This window comes from Xiphophorus hellerii, chromosome 1 (genome assembly GCF_003331165.1).
Source record: "Xiphophorus hellerii strain 12219 chromosome 1, Xiphophorus_hellerii-4.1, whole genome shotgun sequence".
Classification (NCBI taxonomy): domain Eukaryota; kingdom Metazoa; phylum Chordata; class Actinopteri; order Cyprinodontiformes; family Poeciliidae; genus Xiphophorus; species Xiphophorus hellerii.
The window spans coordinates 5,477,814-5,494,208 of NC_045672.1; the positions used below are offsets into that span (position 1 = coordinate 5,477,814).

The window sequence follows — 16,395 nt, forward strand, 5'->3', positions numbered from 1 at the left end:
TGAGCACAGTGTTCCGGTGCTTTAGTATTGGATTTCAACTGACTCCAACTCTGATTCCAGATCAGTTCCCAGCTGATTTGTCAAGCCTGCTCTTGGAAAACAGCCTTGCTGAATAACACCTTGGTTTGCTTTGCTGCCAGAAACGCAGATTTTCTTTTTTATCACCCTGAAACCACGCTAAGAAACCACAAAAATGATGAAGCAGTCACTTTCTCTCCTCAGCGAAACAGAAAGGCCATCCAAAATCACAATATGGGAGAAAGCGATATTGTAACAGCAATGTTTCCTGTTGCAAAGAGAGGGAAAAGAGTAACGGAAAAAAATATATAAAGACGCACAGGCACACACAGAAAAACGTACACCTCGGTTTGGGAGAAAAGTGATGGAGATAAAGCGGAGTACCAAAAAAAAAAGGATGCTAAGAGAAAATTAAAGAAAGAGTGACGGGGGTGGAGAAGCAGAGTGGGAGATCCGTCCAGCAGATAATGAAAAAAGGCTACCTGGTGGAAAAGTAATCCAGGGAACTGGCAGTCAGCCAAATTCAATAACAACATGAAAAGTGTGTGGGATGGAGGGATGAAACGATGAAAGAGGATAAGAGAGGTGATGCAACTGAATCTCAACACCGTCCTGTTGCTGTAAGCCAATGCCTCCTGATGATATATTCATGTGGAGATGATGGAGAAAGAAAAAGTATGATGGAGAGGGAAGGGCACACCCACTGTTATCCCTTCCAATCTCACCAGCTGTGGCCTGAAATGTTTTATCTGAACTGCAGTCAGCTAATGATCCTTCTGCAAATGCACTAGAAAGAGGACCAGGGCAGCACTTGAAATGTTTAAATAAGCTTAGAGTGCCGATGACGGCACATGTTTATCACTCATCACTTTATGATTTTTATTTTCTGCTTTGCTTAATGACTCTCCAAGATGAAGAATGTGACATGGATCTGGGATTGTTGCAGAGAGCGTACCTTGGTTTGCGGTTTGATGCTGAGGTTCTCGGGTTTCTCCCAGCAGCGAGTGGACAGGTTGAGGATGGCGGTGGCGGCCATGTGGGCAGCTTCGGCGTCGTGGGAGTAGTCGTAGGGGAGGGTGGCGCTCTTCCCGTAAGCGTGGAGGCTCAGGGTGGGAGAGGACGACTTGGGGAACGAGGGCTTGGCTGCAGGAGAAGACATTGGGAATGTTTACCAAGAGGAAAATTCTGAATCCCAAACAAATCCCATGGCGGACATTTTACTCATGAGAGCAGTTTCGGAACAAGACAATTATGGAGGAATTTTTCTGCCATAATCCAAGAGCACACATTTTTGTTTCATGTCTTTTGTTCTTAAAAACTTTTAAATACTTTTGCTTACATTTTTATTTTGAAAGCAGGAGCTCATATCTTCTCAAAACTTGTAATGACTGTACTCATTTTATTGGCAGAGAGGTTGCCAGGCGACTGTGTCAAAAGGCAGTACCATGTTTCACAAGCGAGCAGAGAGTCCCAGCGCGAGGAGAGGTTTTGCGTACAAGCATTACAAGTTTTGAGAAGAAAAACATGAAGTACTGCTTTCCAAATGGAAATGTAAGCAAAAGAATTAAAAGTTTTGAGAACAAAAGACATGAAATCCTGCTTTCAGACTGAAAATGTGTGCTCTTGGATTATGGCAGAAAAATTCCTCCATATAAAATACCTTCATAAACTTTTCCAAAATCTACTGTTGTAACAATAACAGTAACTTCCTCCAGGAAGTTGTGATGTTGCAATCACAACTATAATGCAAATTCACTCATCATTTGCACATTTAGCTCATCAGTCATCGCAACCTCTCCACAAATCTGACCAATCACCTACAGTATCTCTGCTTTTACTTATTTCCTGACCAATCACTGCAACTCAGCTGAATTCTGACCAATCCTCTGAGCTCTCTTCTAGTTTAGCTTCCTGTTTCACAACTCTTTTAACATTAAATCATGTGTGACACTAATGATAGCATTTGCCTTTTCTTTCTTTTGGCAAAAGAAAGGAAAGGTAAAATGTTCCTACAGAACATTTTGAGATGTTCTGTAGGATTTCCATGTTAACTTGAATGACCGATATGGAATTCTTCTTTTGCACTTTGACAATTCCTCGGGACATGATTTGGTTTATATTGAAGGTGACATTTTAAGAAGGTGCTTGAAAAAGTTCTTTGTACTTCAAATATTAACTGTGTTAAAATTCTGTCTTTTTATGGAAGGTTATGTGCAGAATTTTTAACTTTTTCTAAGACCATGTCATGGCATTATTCTGATCTCAACCTGTTTAAGGCCATTTTAGGTCACGATAATCCCCAAAAAACATTGCAACATCCTGGAGGGACTGAATAAAGCTTAAAAAAAACAAAACAGTGTAAGGATTTGTGTGAAATAATTGATTCTAAGAATAATTTCAGACCATGATCATTAACTGCTATAGCTTTTATAGTTTATAGCTCGTGCCAGACGACCGTTGGAGACTGGAGCAACCGCTCAAACCCGAGAAAATAATCCAGTCTTACTTTTGAAGGCTTTGGGTGAAGTTTCGCTGGTGGTCATCTTTGGAGCGAGCGTGCGCTTTCCGAACACTTGGGCATCGAAGCTTGCATAATCGAAGGAGACCTTGGAGTACTTCTCCAGCTCCTTGGCCAGGTTGGCGCGCGGCGTTGAGGGAGCCATGTTGGGCCTGTAGTTGCCATACTGGGGCATCTCCAGCTGCTTCACAAAGCACATGGGCCTGCAGAGGGAAGGGGAGGAAGGAGCAGGACATCAGAGAGACAGATTAAACATGATTTACACCGGAATGAAGACAAAAAACATTAAAAAAAAACAGAATTGATGAGAAAAGGAGACAGAAAAACAAAGCGATTGTATAAAAGAAAACAAGAATGGGTGAATGAAAGTAGAATGAAACAGAACAAGCAAATATAGGAGCACTGGTGTACTTAGCAGGAGTGCAGCAGGATTAAAAGCTCTCTTATCAGCAGAGGGCACATTTGCATGTTGTACAGCATGGAATTTATGAGCCTTAAGCCCTCTCGTTTTCCTGGAGAGCCTGGGCTTTTGTCAAACCTGTTGGCGTAAATCCATTGATAGACCAGGGAGTGAGGGAGAAAGGAAAAAAAAGAAAGAAAAAAAAAGAGAGCGCTCCTCTTTTCTTCTCCTCTTGTTATTTTGCTCTGCAACTGCGATATGGCCACAGAATTCCCAATCTTTGGTCTCCAACCATATGCTTGTTAATAAGCTCCATGACCTGGCCTGCAGTGTGAAGGAGGACCCTCATAACAGGGGAAAAAAAACTTTCTACCAGCGATCACAGAGGATTTCCTTTTGTCTTTGTAACAAATCAACATGAATGCCATTAGAATGAGGACTACACCAGGAATCCAGCGTACACATAACAGACAAGCGGGCTCATTTCCATAACAATCTGCAGAAGGAAAACAAAGGGAGCCTTATTATGTTTTAATCCAACACTTTGTCCATCTAGTGAGGTTTTCCTCTAGGAAAGCAATTATTCTTTTCCCATCCTCCTGCAATGCCCCTATAACTTTCATAATTAGCATATCAGCTGCATTATTAATTAAAATACCAGTGTGGGAGAGCATGGACTTAGCATAATGCCGGTGTCTGGTTGGTTTTAATTAGCATTCTTTCTGCTGTGAACGTGGTGCCTAGCTGGCTTGGAGAGATGACTGAAGATATAGAGATCTTAAAGTGAGAGAAGAGATTAGTCTGTGGGACTTTGTCAAAACTGAGCCGTTCACACACAGGTCATCTCTGCATGTCGTAACTAAGGTCGTCAGAGGAGCAGCGACTCATGAGAGAAGCCACAACCAGTCTGCCTTTAGCTCTTCAGACGGACAGCTACTTGCCAAAGGAAATGTAAAAAAACTTTAAATGTATATCCTTGTTACGTAGTATACTGTAACGGCTTTCTAACCAAACAGCCAGAGAGAAATTTGAAGAGGAGCTGCAAAAGCAAACGATATGGATTAGCGGTGCTTGCCAGCAACTGACTGAGTCATACAGGACATGTCACTGTGTGGAATATTATCTCTGCCTCTTGAAAAGCTAGCTGTTAGCATGTCATTACAGAAACAGTCTTCAGTCAGAGGCCTCTTTAGATTTGTTGCAAAACTGACTGCTACTGGAGATCCTTCCTGCCCACTGCATCACCGTACACAGTGACTCTTTTAAGATGATATGAGTTACAAAGATAAAATTTCGCTTTTGGGTAAAATAAGTATTTTTTAAATGAATTGAATTTAAGACATTGATGTTTTATGAAGCCGTGAAAGAATCAAGCGTGACTCAATAGCCTCGTTAACAAGGCTGTGGCTAAATAGTAAAAAAAAAATAAAAAATGCAAAAACACTTTCCTAAAGGGTATCAGTCTTTTGATGAAACATCATCAAGTAAAATTCACTTAAATAAATTTGCACTTAATCTACACCTGTTAATACATCTGTTCATATGAAACTAAATCTGATTGGAATAGGAATACAGGGTGGCAAACTGATAAAGCAATAAAAAAAAAGAGGGCTTGCATTTTAATAGGAGTTTAACAAGACACCTAGATCACAGTTTAGTAAGTAGCTCAGTTTTGGGCTCGTGGTTTGGTATGTATTTAGTACAAGAGAAAGGAAAAGACAAAATGTAGGTTACTTTTCCATTATTAATGCAGAAAATAGCCCAGACAAAAACACAGGCAGCCAAAAGAAAACAACCCCTCCAAATGGAGAGATGATGCAAAGGTCTGTAGCCATCTGCTGGAGAAATATTTGAATATCAAAATCGAGGTGCGTCGTGTTACAAAATAGCATGAAACGTAAAAAAAAAAAAAAAAGAAAAAAAAGTAGTGTTTGTTTTAATTGTTTTGATTTGGCTGTATCTTATTGCAAATATAAATAGTTATGTAGAACTGATGTGAAGTAAAATTACTGAACCCTCATAATGTGTGAAAACATGTGCTCACTCTTATTGTGTAAAAGAAGATCACCTTCATTCTCCATGTGATTACACGACGATATTTGTACCATTGCATTTCAGTATGAATACTTGGTACGAGAAGGTACAGCTAACTTTTTGCAATAGAAATCGAATATTTCAAGATCCATAAATTGCACTGTCGATGCTTAACCTGCCAGTTTGGACCTTACAGTCTACACCCACCTCAGCACCCTGTCGTTGGGGCTTCCTTTGAGCAGCTCGCTGCCCGGCTGAGCGAGGTGTTGCTTATCATGGGTCTTGGAAAGCTTCTCCGCAGCAGCGATCGGGCATCCGGACAGGCTGGGAGGACGGAAGAGCAGAAAAGCCGATGAATTTTAAAAACAACGCCGAGCCGCTGACGATGCAAATCGACATCACACTGATGTGGGCTGACACATTTGCTGTCCTGCATGCATGCGCTTGCAAATCCTCAAAGGGAAATGCGTATGCTGTGCAAGAGCCCGTCCAGCAGAAACGCTCATAAACGACACAGATTAGCAACGGCTCAGACGGGATACCTGCGGTGTGTGTTGCGGTTGCTGTTTACGTGGCCCTGACCGGTGCAGCCAGGAGTCGGACACTTCAGCACATTTTCATGCATGGCCAGAACTGAGCAGAAGAATCACAGATTCAGAAGAAAAAAAAACACAATCTAAACAACTTCATGCCCTCAAACTATCATCAGACAGGTCTTTCAAACCAGATTGGTTCTTTCCACAGATCTGCTATTTTACACTATCCAAGAACTTCTAATGCTGCAAGTGTGAACTAAAAATAATAATAAAACCTTGAAATCAAAATCAAAAAATGTAGCAGCCAGACAAATCTTTTGGAACCACAAGAAAAGCTGCCATAATGATTCTGCCATTGTGAAATTTCCTCTCCTCAGAAATGTGTTTGTATTCAGAGCGAAGACCAACCCAAACTCACTCTCTGGGGGGATCCTGTCCTTGTGTGGACAGCCTGACAGGCTGCGGTGGTGGGGGTAGAGGCCGGTCACATGACCCGTCCCGTCACACCCCGGCGTGGGACACTTGTTCTCTCTCTTCTCCGGCCTCTCTGGAAACAGACAGACAGAAAGAAAGAGAAATGAGAAGGGCAAGAATGAGGTGGGAGAGTGGGATGAGAAAGGAGGACAGGACCGAGTGGTTAATGCCATCAGACCGTCTGCTTGGCTGAGCGTGAAATCTAGACATATTTCAGACAACTGCACCACAACAACACCATCTGTATCCCTTCACGTCTTAAGCATCTGCGTAAACGCACAAGGTGTTTTCTGGATTAACCTGAATGCAATTCTGCATAGATTACTGAAGACTCATTCTGAAAGATGCCCTGTTGCTATAAGGATGTGACATTTTCAGCAGTCTTGTTTGGTAAAACAAGGCATCCTTTATAAACTATCCATAATTAAAGAGGTGTGCTTTCACTTCAAATCTGGTTCTGGTGTAGGATGCAAAAATTCTAGCTTCACTTTGTGGAACCATCCTGTCCGGCATGATGCATAAAAACCGTGGTTGGCTTTTACTTTCTTTTTCTTTAAATGGTGTCATGTCGCAGGCAGTGAGGTGCAGAGGACTCCGGCACATTCCCACTTCCAGATGCTACTTGACACACTATTAGCTGGCATTTGCGAAGCAGCCAATCCAGTAGAGCCATTCATTTTCTTTGGCACTGATTAGCTGCACCCCTAGTCCAGATTTAAGGAAGACTGTAGATGTTAGCTTCTATGTTAGCGCCAAGATGGTTTCCACTATGTGTATTAATGCATATTAAGTTATGTTTGGTGTCTGAAATTATAAAAAAGGAATTTGTAAACATTTTAGAGGTAAGGACTTATTTAAGAACTTGTGTTCTTTAGGTGTACAGAAGTTCTATCAAACTTTCCAATATTTCTAATAAGATTGCATAAAATCTGTAAAAGCTATGAAACAAATTTATGGGAACAATAACAATTGAAAAAAAAATGTCTTGACTTTATATTCAACCATTTTTACATGCTGAAATACAGAAAGCGATAATTGGAATATCTAGCAAACCTGGTTTTCATGATGATGTTTTTCATTAGTAAACTACAGTCATTAAAAATTATTATTTGTATTGTTTGTATTTTTATTATTTGTAAGTTATATATATATATATATTATATATATATTGAGATTATCCAAATGGTAGTAGGTGGCTGGAACCGAAATTCATTCAAGTCACAGGACGTAACTTTTACAAATATAAACAAATCATTTAAATATTTGTTAAAACAATATCATGAAAATATGAGATAAATAATTAGTGAAGAAAACCCAAGCTCCTCTCCCTTCTTCCTATAGTCCTGCTGTCGTCTGAACAAAGACATTGCTCCATCAGAAGCAAAAAATCAGAGCCAGGAGGAGGGGATTAGTGCTGTCAATCAACGTCATGTACAGTCTATACTACGCTGCAGCTCGTTCACCACACAGCAAAGTCTGCCATGAGTGCTAAGGTTAGTTAGCATGGCCACTGATGACGGAAGAAAAACAGTTTTCCTGGAACGGTAAGTTATTTCTCCGCCATTAGCACTTGTGGCAGCGTATGAACAGGAACAAATGACGGCGCTAAAACTCTCCTCCTGGCTCTGATTGGTTGACAGCAATAGCAGCTCAGGGAGTAGATGGAGGAGATCAATATTTCCACAGATTATCTGTCTAGTATCAAACTGTCACAACTTGGTCACATTTTCAACACATATGTAAAAAACATTTCTTTGTGAAAGTTACATACTGCAGGTTTAACTAAGTTTAAAATGTTCCGATGTACCTTCAAAAACCTTGACTTTCCTAAATATAAGCCTGTAAAAACAGCCACAGAGATAAACATCTTTCCAGTTGAAATCCCACTCAGGTTTTCACTGGTACATCCATTTTGGCCCTATTGTAAATCAATGTCACATCTACTCTCCACAAACTTAACCCTCCTGTTATGTTGCAGGTTAAATTGACCCGTTTTAAAGTTTACAAATTTTAAAAAAACACTTGGAAGTATTTTTTTTTGCATGAAACTTTTTCTATTTGTCTTAATAGGTGCACTCTACATATAAATTGAAAATGTATTCATTTTACACATTTGCAACCTCCCCTGCATCTACTTTTTACATAGATACTGTTCGGGTCAATTTGACCCGGCAGTCAGGTTAAAGTGCAAAAAAGATTTAAAAATGTCCAATTCTATATGTTTCCTTGCCGCAATGAACCATATTTCACCACACACACACACAAACACACACCCCCACACACACATACATGCACACCCCGACATACCCAAGCCCACTTTCTCACTACTCTCTTTACTTCAGTAGGAAATTGCGAGAAAGCAGGTGTTCATACAACTTTTGACAGAATCTTTTCTGTGTCCGTAGACAAACTCCACCCACACTGAGTGACACTCAGCAGAAGTGGAGGAAAACATAAATACTCTCTGCATGACTCATTTATCTTGATTTTAATCAGCGGGTCAATTTGACCCTGAACAGTATGTGTGTCTCAAGTTCAATTATAAAAATCACCCACTGAAAAAAAAAAAAGTGTAATATAATTTTTTTTTTTTTTTTTTTTACCAAAGATCAGTTTCAAGGAAATTATTGTTCTTTTGTGTCTAGGTTTTTTTCAGTGGACATAAAAAATTTAAATTCCATTTTTATGTCCAAATGAGTAAATGAGCAGGTTGTCGTCATCGATCCTTCATTTCTGAGAAATGATAAAACATTATTGCACAAATATTGATTGAAATGGCTAATATTGGAGTTAATAATCAGACACAAAAATGTATTGGAGGAATATTTTGATTTCTGACACTACTGCATGATTAAACGTTCCCTGGGTCAAATTGACCCACGAACATTTTTGCTGTACCTCAGAAACTAACATAACAGGAGACTTAAAATTCCATGCCATTTAGCTTTTCAACCATCTACTTCCCACTGAGCATGTTTTGGTTAAAATTACATTTATAAAATGTTCACATGTATCCAGGTTAATATTGGGGTAAGTTCATTTGAAAGGTAAATGCGGAAACTGGCACATGTAATTAAATATTGACAGGATGAGGGGCTGAACGTGCTAGCTTTGGTTTAGGAAGCCAGTATTTCATCTCAGTGAGTTCATTACACAGAAGTTACACATTGAGCTACTTGTGTTTAAAGCTACGACCAGTCGTGTGTGTCAGCTTAAATACTGAGTTATATACAAGTCCTTCTTGCATCAGCAGTTGTGTGTGAGACAGTTTGGAGTAATATTATAATCCATGCTAAACTTTTTCTGTTTATGCAGACATTGCTGTGTTATATTGTTGCATAGTTTGATCAAACGTATTAACCTGCATTGAACTTTTTTCCCTAAAATCCTTTACAAATATGTGAATATGTCTTCATTTTAGCGTTCAGTTGACAAAAGGGCTTTTGGAAGATGTACATGACATTGTAGCTATGATATTCAATACAAAAAGAGGTCAAAAATGAATAATTCAAAGAAATGAAGATTGGTTTGTGCTTTCTCTCTTTTTTAACGACTTACCAATTTTGCTCATGTTTTTCCAATTTTTCATTTCTTTACATGGGAAATGAAAATGAAGGAATGAGATCTAAATTACAATCACAAAGTGAGAGTTTGATACGTAATAAACATACATCATTCTTCTTTGCCCCAAAAGTGAGAACTAGATTGAATTAAGCTAAGAATTAGGTTCCTCACCTGTCTATTTATTGAACAATTTAGCAGCAAAAAGGGGATTTTGAGTTGAAAATGTTGCTTATCTTGTCGATACATGGTTTTTGATTAAACTGCAATTAATTGTGATTCATTAATAGAGTCCTTGCAGTTAAATCGATTAAGCATTTAAATCGAGTTCCACTAGTCTTAACTATTTATCTGTTCTAAATTGGACTTTTATTGTTTTGTTCTATTTTTTATTCTTATTTTAAAGCATTATTATAATTAATTGTATATTTTTACTTGAATCTTATTTGTCTTTAACTGTTTCCCCCTTTTCTTTTTCTTTTAAAGTATTATGAAATACTGTGTGTTTCACAAATATATATTTTTAAAGATTTTAAAATGTATTCAAGTGGTAATCTTTGACTGAAAGGTAGCCAATTAATTTCACATTATTATTTACATGTTTATTTATGTCAGAATCAGGTCAAAAAATAAATAAAAAAGCAGTAATGGTTTGATTGAAATTGTGGCTGTTTGACCTCTTGTTTCATGTTTTCTATTGTTTGTTTAATTAACAAATACTTAAGTAAAATCAATAAAAACTAAGCGTGGTCCTTCCAAATGATTTTGGAGATAGGCCAGGAAATATCTGTGCCACTGGAGAGGAAAGTGGAGCAAGAGGACGGTGCGATGCTCTGTTGGCCTTCAAATTGAATGTTAACGAGACATGCATCTCCTAATTAGCGACGAGGAGAACATGAACGCCACCACAGGAGGGAGCTGGGGCCAAGGAGAGGGCAGCACTACCAGGCATGTAATCACACTGCTGCTTCACCGTGAGCATGACAAGTGGGCAGCGTGCCAGCAGTGAAATACGAGGCCCAAGCACACGTAAACAAACACTCCACGCACGCTAGCAGCGGAGCAACCCACACTCCTCCTTCTCCTCTCTTGACATGCCGTCTCCTCGGCCTTTCTTCGAGCACTTCCTCTCCACACTTCGGTGCTGTCTGCTCAGCTGGAGCCTCTTCATCCACGTTACAATGAAGATGGGAGGACCCGCACAGAGCTCTGTGACTCTCCGCTGTTTATTTGGTACAACTGTTTATCTGGACGCGCTGCTTCCATTGTTAGAGTTTGGATGTGAGCATTCGCGCTGATTTACTCCAGAGTTTTCTCGTACTCTCATGCAACTGTTTGCTTTCACCATAAATATTACAATGGGAATAGTATATATAACTATCTTCCGCTTTAATCGGGCGTCACCAGATCAGCAATCTAAGACTCAGACTTCCCTCTTACTCACTTGGGCCACTTCCTCTGGGGGAATCCTAAAATATTAGGAGTTGAGGAGCCATTTGAACTGGCTCCTCTCGCTGTGGAGAAGCAGCGGCTCTACTCTGAGTTCCTCCCAGATGAACAAGCTTCTCACCCTATCTCCAACAAAGATCCCAGACGACCAACTTTTAGTTGCTTTTTGGTCTTTTGGTCACTACCCAGAGTTTGTGACCATAGATGAAGGTAAGGAACATAGATCAGCCGACTGAGCTGTCTCTTCACCACAGCAAACTGCTGCAGTGCTCCCGTCATAGCAGATGCTGCACCAATCTGCCTATTGTTTGCAATTTGTTTTCTCATTTTTGAACAAGACCCTGAGATACTGGAACTCCTCCACTTGGGGCAGGACCTCTTCCCCACCCAGAGAAGCTCTACTCTTTGTCTGGTTCAAGATTGCAGTCTTGAATTTGGAGATGGTAAATGTCATTCCGGCCACTTCTCCTCGGCCACTCAGCAGGAGGTGTGATCCTGAGGACTCCAAATTGGATCCCCTCAACACTGTGGCTGAGCTTAGAAATTCTGTCTCTAAAAGTTATGAACAGAATCAGTGGCAAAGGACAATCCTGGAGGAGTCCAATTCTCACCTCTCACCTCAATGAGGCCCAAACTCTGACACCAGTTGTGCAGTCCATATGAAGGTGTGTGATAGTATAGTATATTCAATAAAATTCTATCAATGTTCAGATGAGAACAATGACTCTCCTAAAAATGACACAAGAGCCGAGCTGTCACAGAGTTTGATATCAATACATCACTAGTTGACTGGAATCCTGATTATCTACATGTCTAAGGAAAACATGGTAAAACTACATTTCTGTTGTGCAAGTAAAATATTTTAGAGACTTTCTAACCTTTGCTGAAGTAGGTCTTCCGGATGATGTCTAGGTGCTTGGGTCTGTCCTCAATGGTGAAGTATCTCTGGTGGTGGAGGTCTGGAGCTCGGAGCAGCTCCCTAGGCCCGGCGGGCTTCACCTGCTCGGCCTTGAGAGCGATGGCCTGCTCCAGGAGACCCAGGTTCCCTCTGGTCATGTCGAACATCTCCGACTCATCGGTCACCGTGGAACGCTGAGACAGGCTGTCTTCATCGTCTCGCTCATCGTCTCCGTCGAGGTCATCAAAGTCTTTGTCCTCAGACTTATCGGATCGCACTTCGATGACATCCGGGGAGGCCGAGGAAGAGGCCTTGTGGAGTTTGTAGTTCTCCAATCTTGGGATGGAGTAGTAGTTGTCGAGCGGGCTGGCCCTGTGGGAGCTGAAGCTTAAAGGAGGGCTGCTTTTGAAGTTTTGAAGCGAGTTGTACCTGTCGCTGCTGTAGTCCTCCTGAACGATGTGGTTTTCTGTCTTGATGTGAGTTCCCTGAGCTGCTGCTGTGCTGGTGATAGTTCGGACGGCGGTTGGCACATCAGATATGGAGAGGAAAGGCCTCCTTTGCTCCTCTTCATCTTTCTCATCGTCCTCCTCATCGTCTGTCGGGGTCTCCTGCGTCTGCTGCACCGACACCACCATCTCCTCCTCCTCTTCGCCTTTGATCTGTTTGCCATGGCTCACATGGTTGCTCATGTTAACACGCTCCCCTTGTTCTTCCTCCACCTTCCTCGCCTCATTCTGCAGAACAGATGACTCCTCCGGAGATCTTTGTGCCTCCTCCTCCTCCTCCTCGTGCGAGGCCCCCTCCTGCTGATGCTTTGCTTCTTCAACCTGTTCAGCTGCCGCTCTGACATCTTCAATCTGCTGCACAACCACGCCAACAGCGTGGCCGTTGGAGACCCGGCCCAGGTGGAGCAGGGAGTCGGCCACCTCTTCGGGGCTCTGGGAGGGAGGCTGGCGCACCTCGGCGTCGGGCGACGTGGCTCGGTGCTCCGGCTCCACAATCACACACTCTTGCTCTGTGGAAGGCAGAGAAGAAGAGGTTCCAGCAGTCTGAGTCATGCAGTGAGCTCAAGCTGTTGTCAGCAACATCTCTGTCATCGCTTGCATCACCTCGCTGCCTGCGAAGCGACAGTGCAGTGAAAACGACCCGCTGCAACAAATCTGGAGCTTGTAGATAGAGAAGGAGAATTGATCCAGTTCTAATCAAGAGGTATTGCAGCACATTTCGTCTTTACTTTGTGTCCTCACTCTCTTGAAGATGAAGAAACACAGCACTAACTCACCCTGTATAGTTTCATATAGTTGCTTAAAACATTCTGAACTTTTTACTAACTTTTTAAAGTGGTTTTAATGATCAACACGGTGGGATTTCTGTGGGTTTTTATGGGGATCTTGGTTTCTTTTTCACATATTTTTCTGTTCAGATTGTTGAGTCACCAAGCATCGACCTACAGTGTCCTGCAAAAGTATTCACACCCTTGAATCTTTTCCCATTTTGCCCTGCACTTATCCTAAGCCATTTTCTCATCTACTCAGTTCAGCTTCACTTATCCTCTCAAACAAAAGCATTTCAGGAGTATAATGCCGTCACCACCATGCTTCATGGTGTTTTTAGGATGATGTGCAAGTGCTACTTTTCAACCATGAATAGCATTTTGCATGTGGGTCAAAATATTTAATTCGGTCTCATTTGAACAGTGCAATTTTGGGTGCACCGTTAATCAGCCACAAAGTCAGAGTCAAGTTTCGGAAAAAAAAGCAAACAAACATTTTTTAATCAAATCTACAAAATCTACATCACCTCTAACTCTGCATTTCTGTCAAGGGCATGAAAATTGATTGAATGTGACGTTTACTCCATTAGAAGTATAAGTAGGCATTCAAGTGTTTTATTTTCAGAACACTTTTTCTGCCAAACTGTGTTATCTTTTAGCACTGTTGCCTTGCAGCAAGAAGGTCCTGGGTTTGATTCCCGGCTCGGGGTCTTTCTGCATGGCGTTTGCATGTTCTCTCTGTTCATGTGTGGGTTCTCTCCGGGTTCTCCGGCTTCCTCCCACAATCCAAAAACATGACTGTCAGGTGAGTGTGTGTGTGCATGGTTGTTTGTCCTGTCTGTCTCTGTGTTTCCCTGCGACAGACTGGCGACCTGTCCAGTTTGACCCCTCCTCTCGCCCGAAACGTTCGCTGGAGAGAGGCACCAGCACCCCTCCTGACCCCACTAGAGACAAGGGTGTTAGAAAATGGATGGATGGGTGTCAACTAGTAAATATTACCCTGTTGTTATTCATTTGTGCAAGTTTTATGTATTTATTGTTACTGACTTTGAAGTATTGTTTATCTTTGTTGCCTTGTCTCCTCGTCTAAGACAAATTTCTCCCATGTGAGACAGAGGAATTATGTTAAATAATAAATATAGCTCATATTTTCTATTTTTCCATAAATTCTTTTAAGTAATTATCATTAGGAGTAAATGTTTGAACGGTATTAAACTAAGAACGATATTTAGCTTTAACGTCCATAGGAATGTTTTCTTCTTCTAAATTGTCAACAAAGTGAAATATAAATCCATAGAAAACAGCCTGATGGCTTACCCGGATTGTCATAGCAACCTCGTAAAACGGAAAAATTTTGCACAGGTTGTTGCTTTCCAAAAATTCCTCAGCTTAAGCTCTGTGTGAGAAACCAACTCCTCCTCATAAACTACTGCGAGGTTACGGGATGCTTCATTCACAAGCTCCATGCTGTCTGTGTGGAAAATGCTGTTTCAAAGCAAAAATGGCTGAATAATGTCTTAATTATTTAAGGAGAGGAAGCTGATGGAGGAAACTTATGAAGTCAGAAGTTTTGTCTAAAGTTAAAATTAAAAAAAGTGAAAAACCTTCAGGTTCTTAAGCCTTACCTTCATCATCTGCTGATGTTTTCTCCTCCTCCTGCTGCTGTGTCTCCTTCTCCTCTTCCTCCTGCCCCTTCATCAGTCCATCAGCATCCTTCTCCAGGGGCTCAGCCTCTATCTCTTCTTCCTCCGCACCTCCATCCTTCTCTTCCTCCTCTCCTGACCCGGTGACCGCCTTTTCCACCTTCCCTCCATCCTTCTCAGCTTCCTCCTCTGCCTCGCTGCTGCCGTCGCTCTCGGCGCTGAAGCCCTCATCCAAGGCGAGCTTCAGGGGGTGGGACTTCCTCTTGGAGGCGGGCTTCTCCGCTTCCTGTTCCTGCTCCTGCTCAGCTTCCTCCAGACGGCGCTTCCTGGCGATGGGGCAAGCCAGAAGGCTTGTTTGGGGAGGAGACACAATCGGGAACCGTTTTAGGACCAGAATCAAGTTCACCTTTGACCTTTGTGAAAGCTCATGCAGTATCAGGGAGCAGAAGAAAAGAAAAGAAAAAACAAAGGAAAAAGTTTAGAGATGAAGAAGCATGGAGCTGATCTTGCAGTATGACATGTGGCCTGCGGGTGGCGCCCCGCTCGCTCCCCTAGACATCAAAACCAATCTCAGCCAATTGAGTGGAACGTTTAATGAACAACTTGTATGGAGAGGCGGGCTGGCGGGCGAGGCAGCAGAGGGTGAAATCCAATAAACTCCCTCTTATTCGCACCTGGAAGTTGCCGAGGGACGATCTATAAACAAAGTGCATCTGAAATTGCCTGCTGAACGAATACACATGTAAACAGATAGCTAATATCTTCCCTTCAATAAAGAGGAGTCACAATCCGGTGAACCTCCACCCTCCCACCCCCTTTAGGCATCACAGGGTCTCTGTGGGCGACAGCACATGTGTGGAGTGGAAGGAGGAGAAATGAGGCTGAAGCGAAGGAGCCGGACAAAATCACATCTAGCTGCTGTTAGCTTCAAGAGTCAGAGCAGGAAAACAGCTGCAAATGGCATCTTTTGATTGGCTGTTATTCATGATGTAGTTCAGACTCCTCTGATCTTAAGTGACACTTTCATATTAACGCTGCAGTGTGTCATTTATATAATTTTTTTTTGCATATTTGTTGAAACTGTTACCATGTCATGACAGTTTATGACACAGATAATCTGTGAAAACATTGAGCTCCTCTGCTCCTCCCAGTGTTCCCAGTGCTAACTAGAAACAACCAATCAGTAGGTGGGTCTTAGTGCTGTCAATTACCGTCCGTATGGCGCTGCTCACTTCCCTTCCCTAGCCCTCTCCCTGCACTGCAGCTAGCATAGCCTGTTGTGAATGCTTAGGCTAGATAGAATGACCACAGATGATGGCAGATAAACAGTTTCCCTGTAAAGATAAGTTGTTTCTCTGGCATTAGCACATTTAGCAGCAACTATACAAGGTTTATCGACAGCGCTAAGACCCTCCTCCTGGCTCTGATTGGTTGTTTTTGGTCTGGAGCGGTGCATCCAGACCAAAACAACCAATTGCTCTAGCTCTCTACAGCAATAGCTCAAGGAGAAGATGGAGGAGATCAATTTTCTTCACAGATTATCTGTCTCATAGCATACTGTCCCGACATGGTGACAGTTTCAGCAAATATG

The 16,395-nt window shown here is 41.8% G+C and overlaps 1 protein-coding gene across 3 annotated transcripts in view; it reads right to left on the reverse strand.

Moving 5' to 3' along the window:
- Positions 1-16,395, reverse strand: part of myt1b (myelin transcription factor 1b) — a 146,301-nt gene that overhangs the window by 20,923 nt on the left and 108,983 nt on the right. For all 3 annotated transcript variants that reach the window (XM_032569535.1, XM_032569543.1, XM_032569554.1), the window contains 7 exons: positions 14,787-15,154; positions 11,869-12,903; positions 5,925-6,053; positions 5,513-5,603; positions 5,178-5,294; positions 2,525-2,739; positions 974-1,161 (listed from right to left, as the gene is read on the reverse strand). In XM_032569535.1, coding sequence (XP_032425426.1) covers positions 974-1,161; positions 2,525-2,739; positions 5,178-5,294; positions 5,513-5,603; positions 5,925-6,053; positions 11,869-12,903; positions 14,787-15,154 — 2,143 coding nt within the window. The remainder of the gene's footprint in view (positions 1-973; positions 1,162-2,524; positions 2,740-5,177; positions 5,295-5,512; positions 5,604-5,924; positions 6,054-11,868; positions 12,904-14,786; positions 15,155-16,395) is intronic.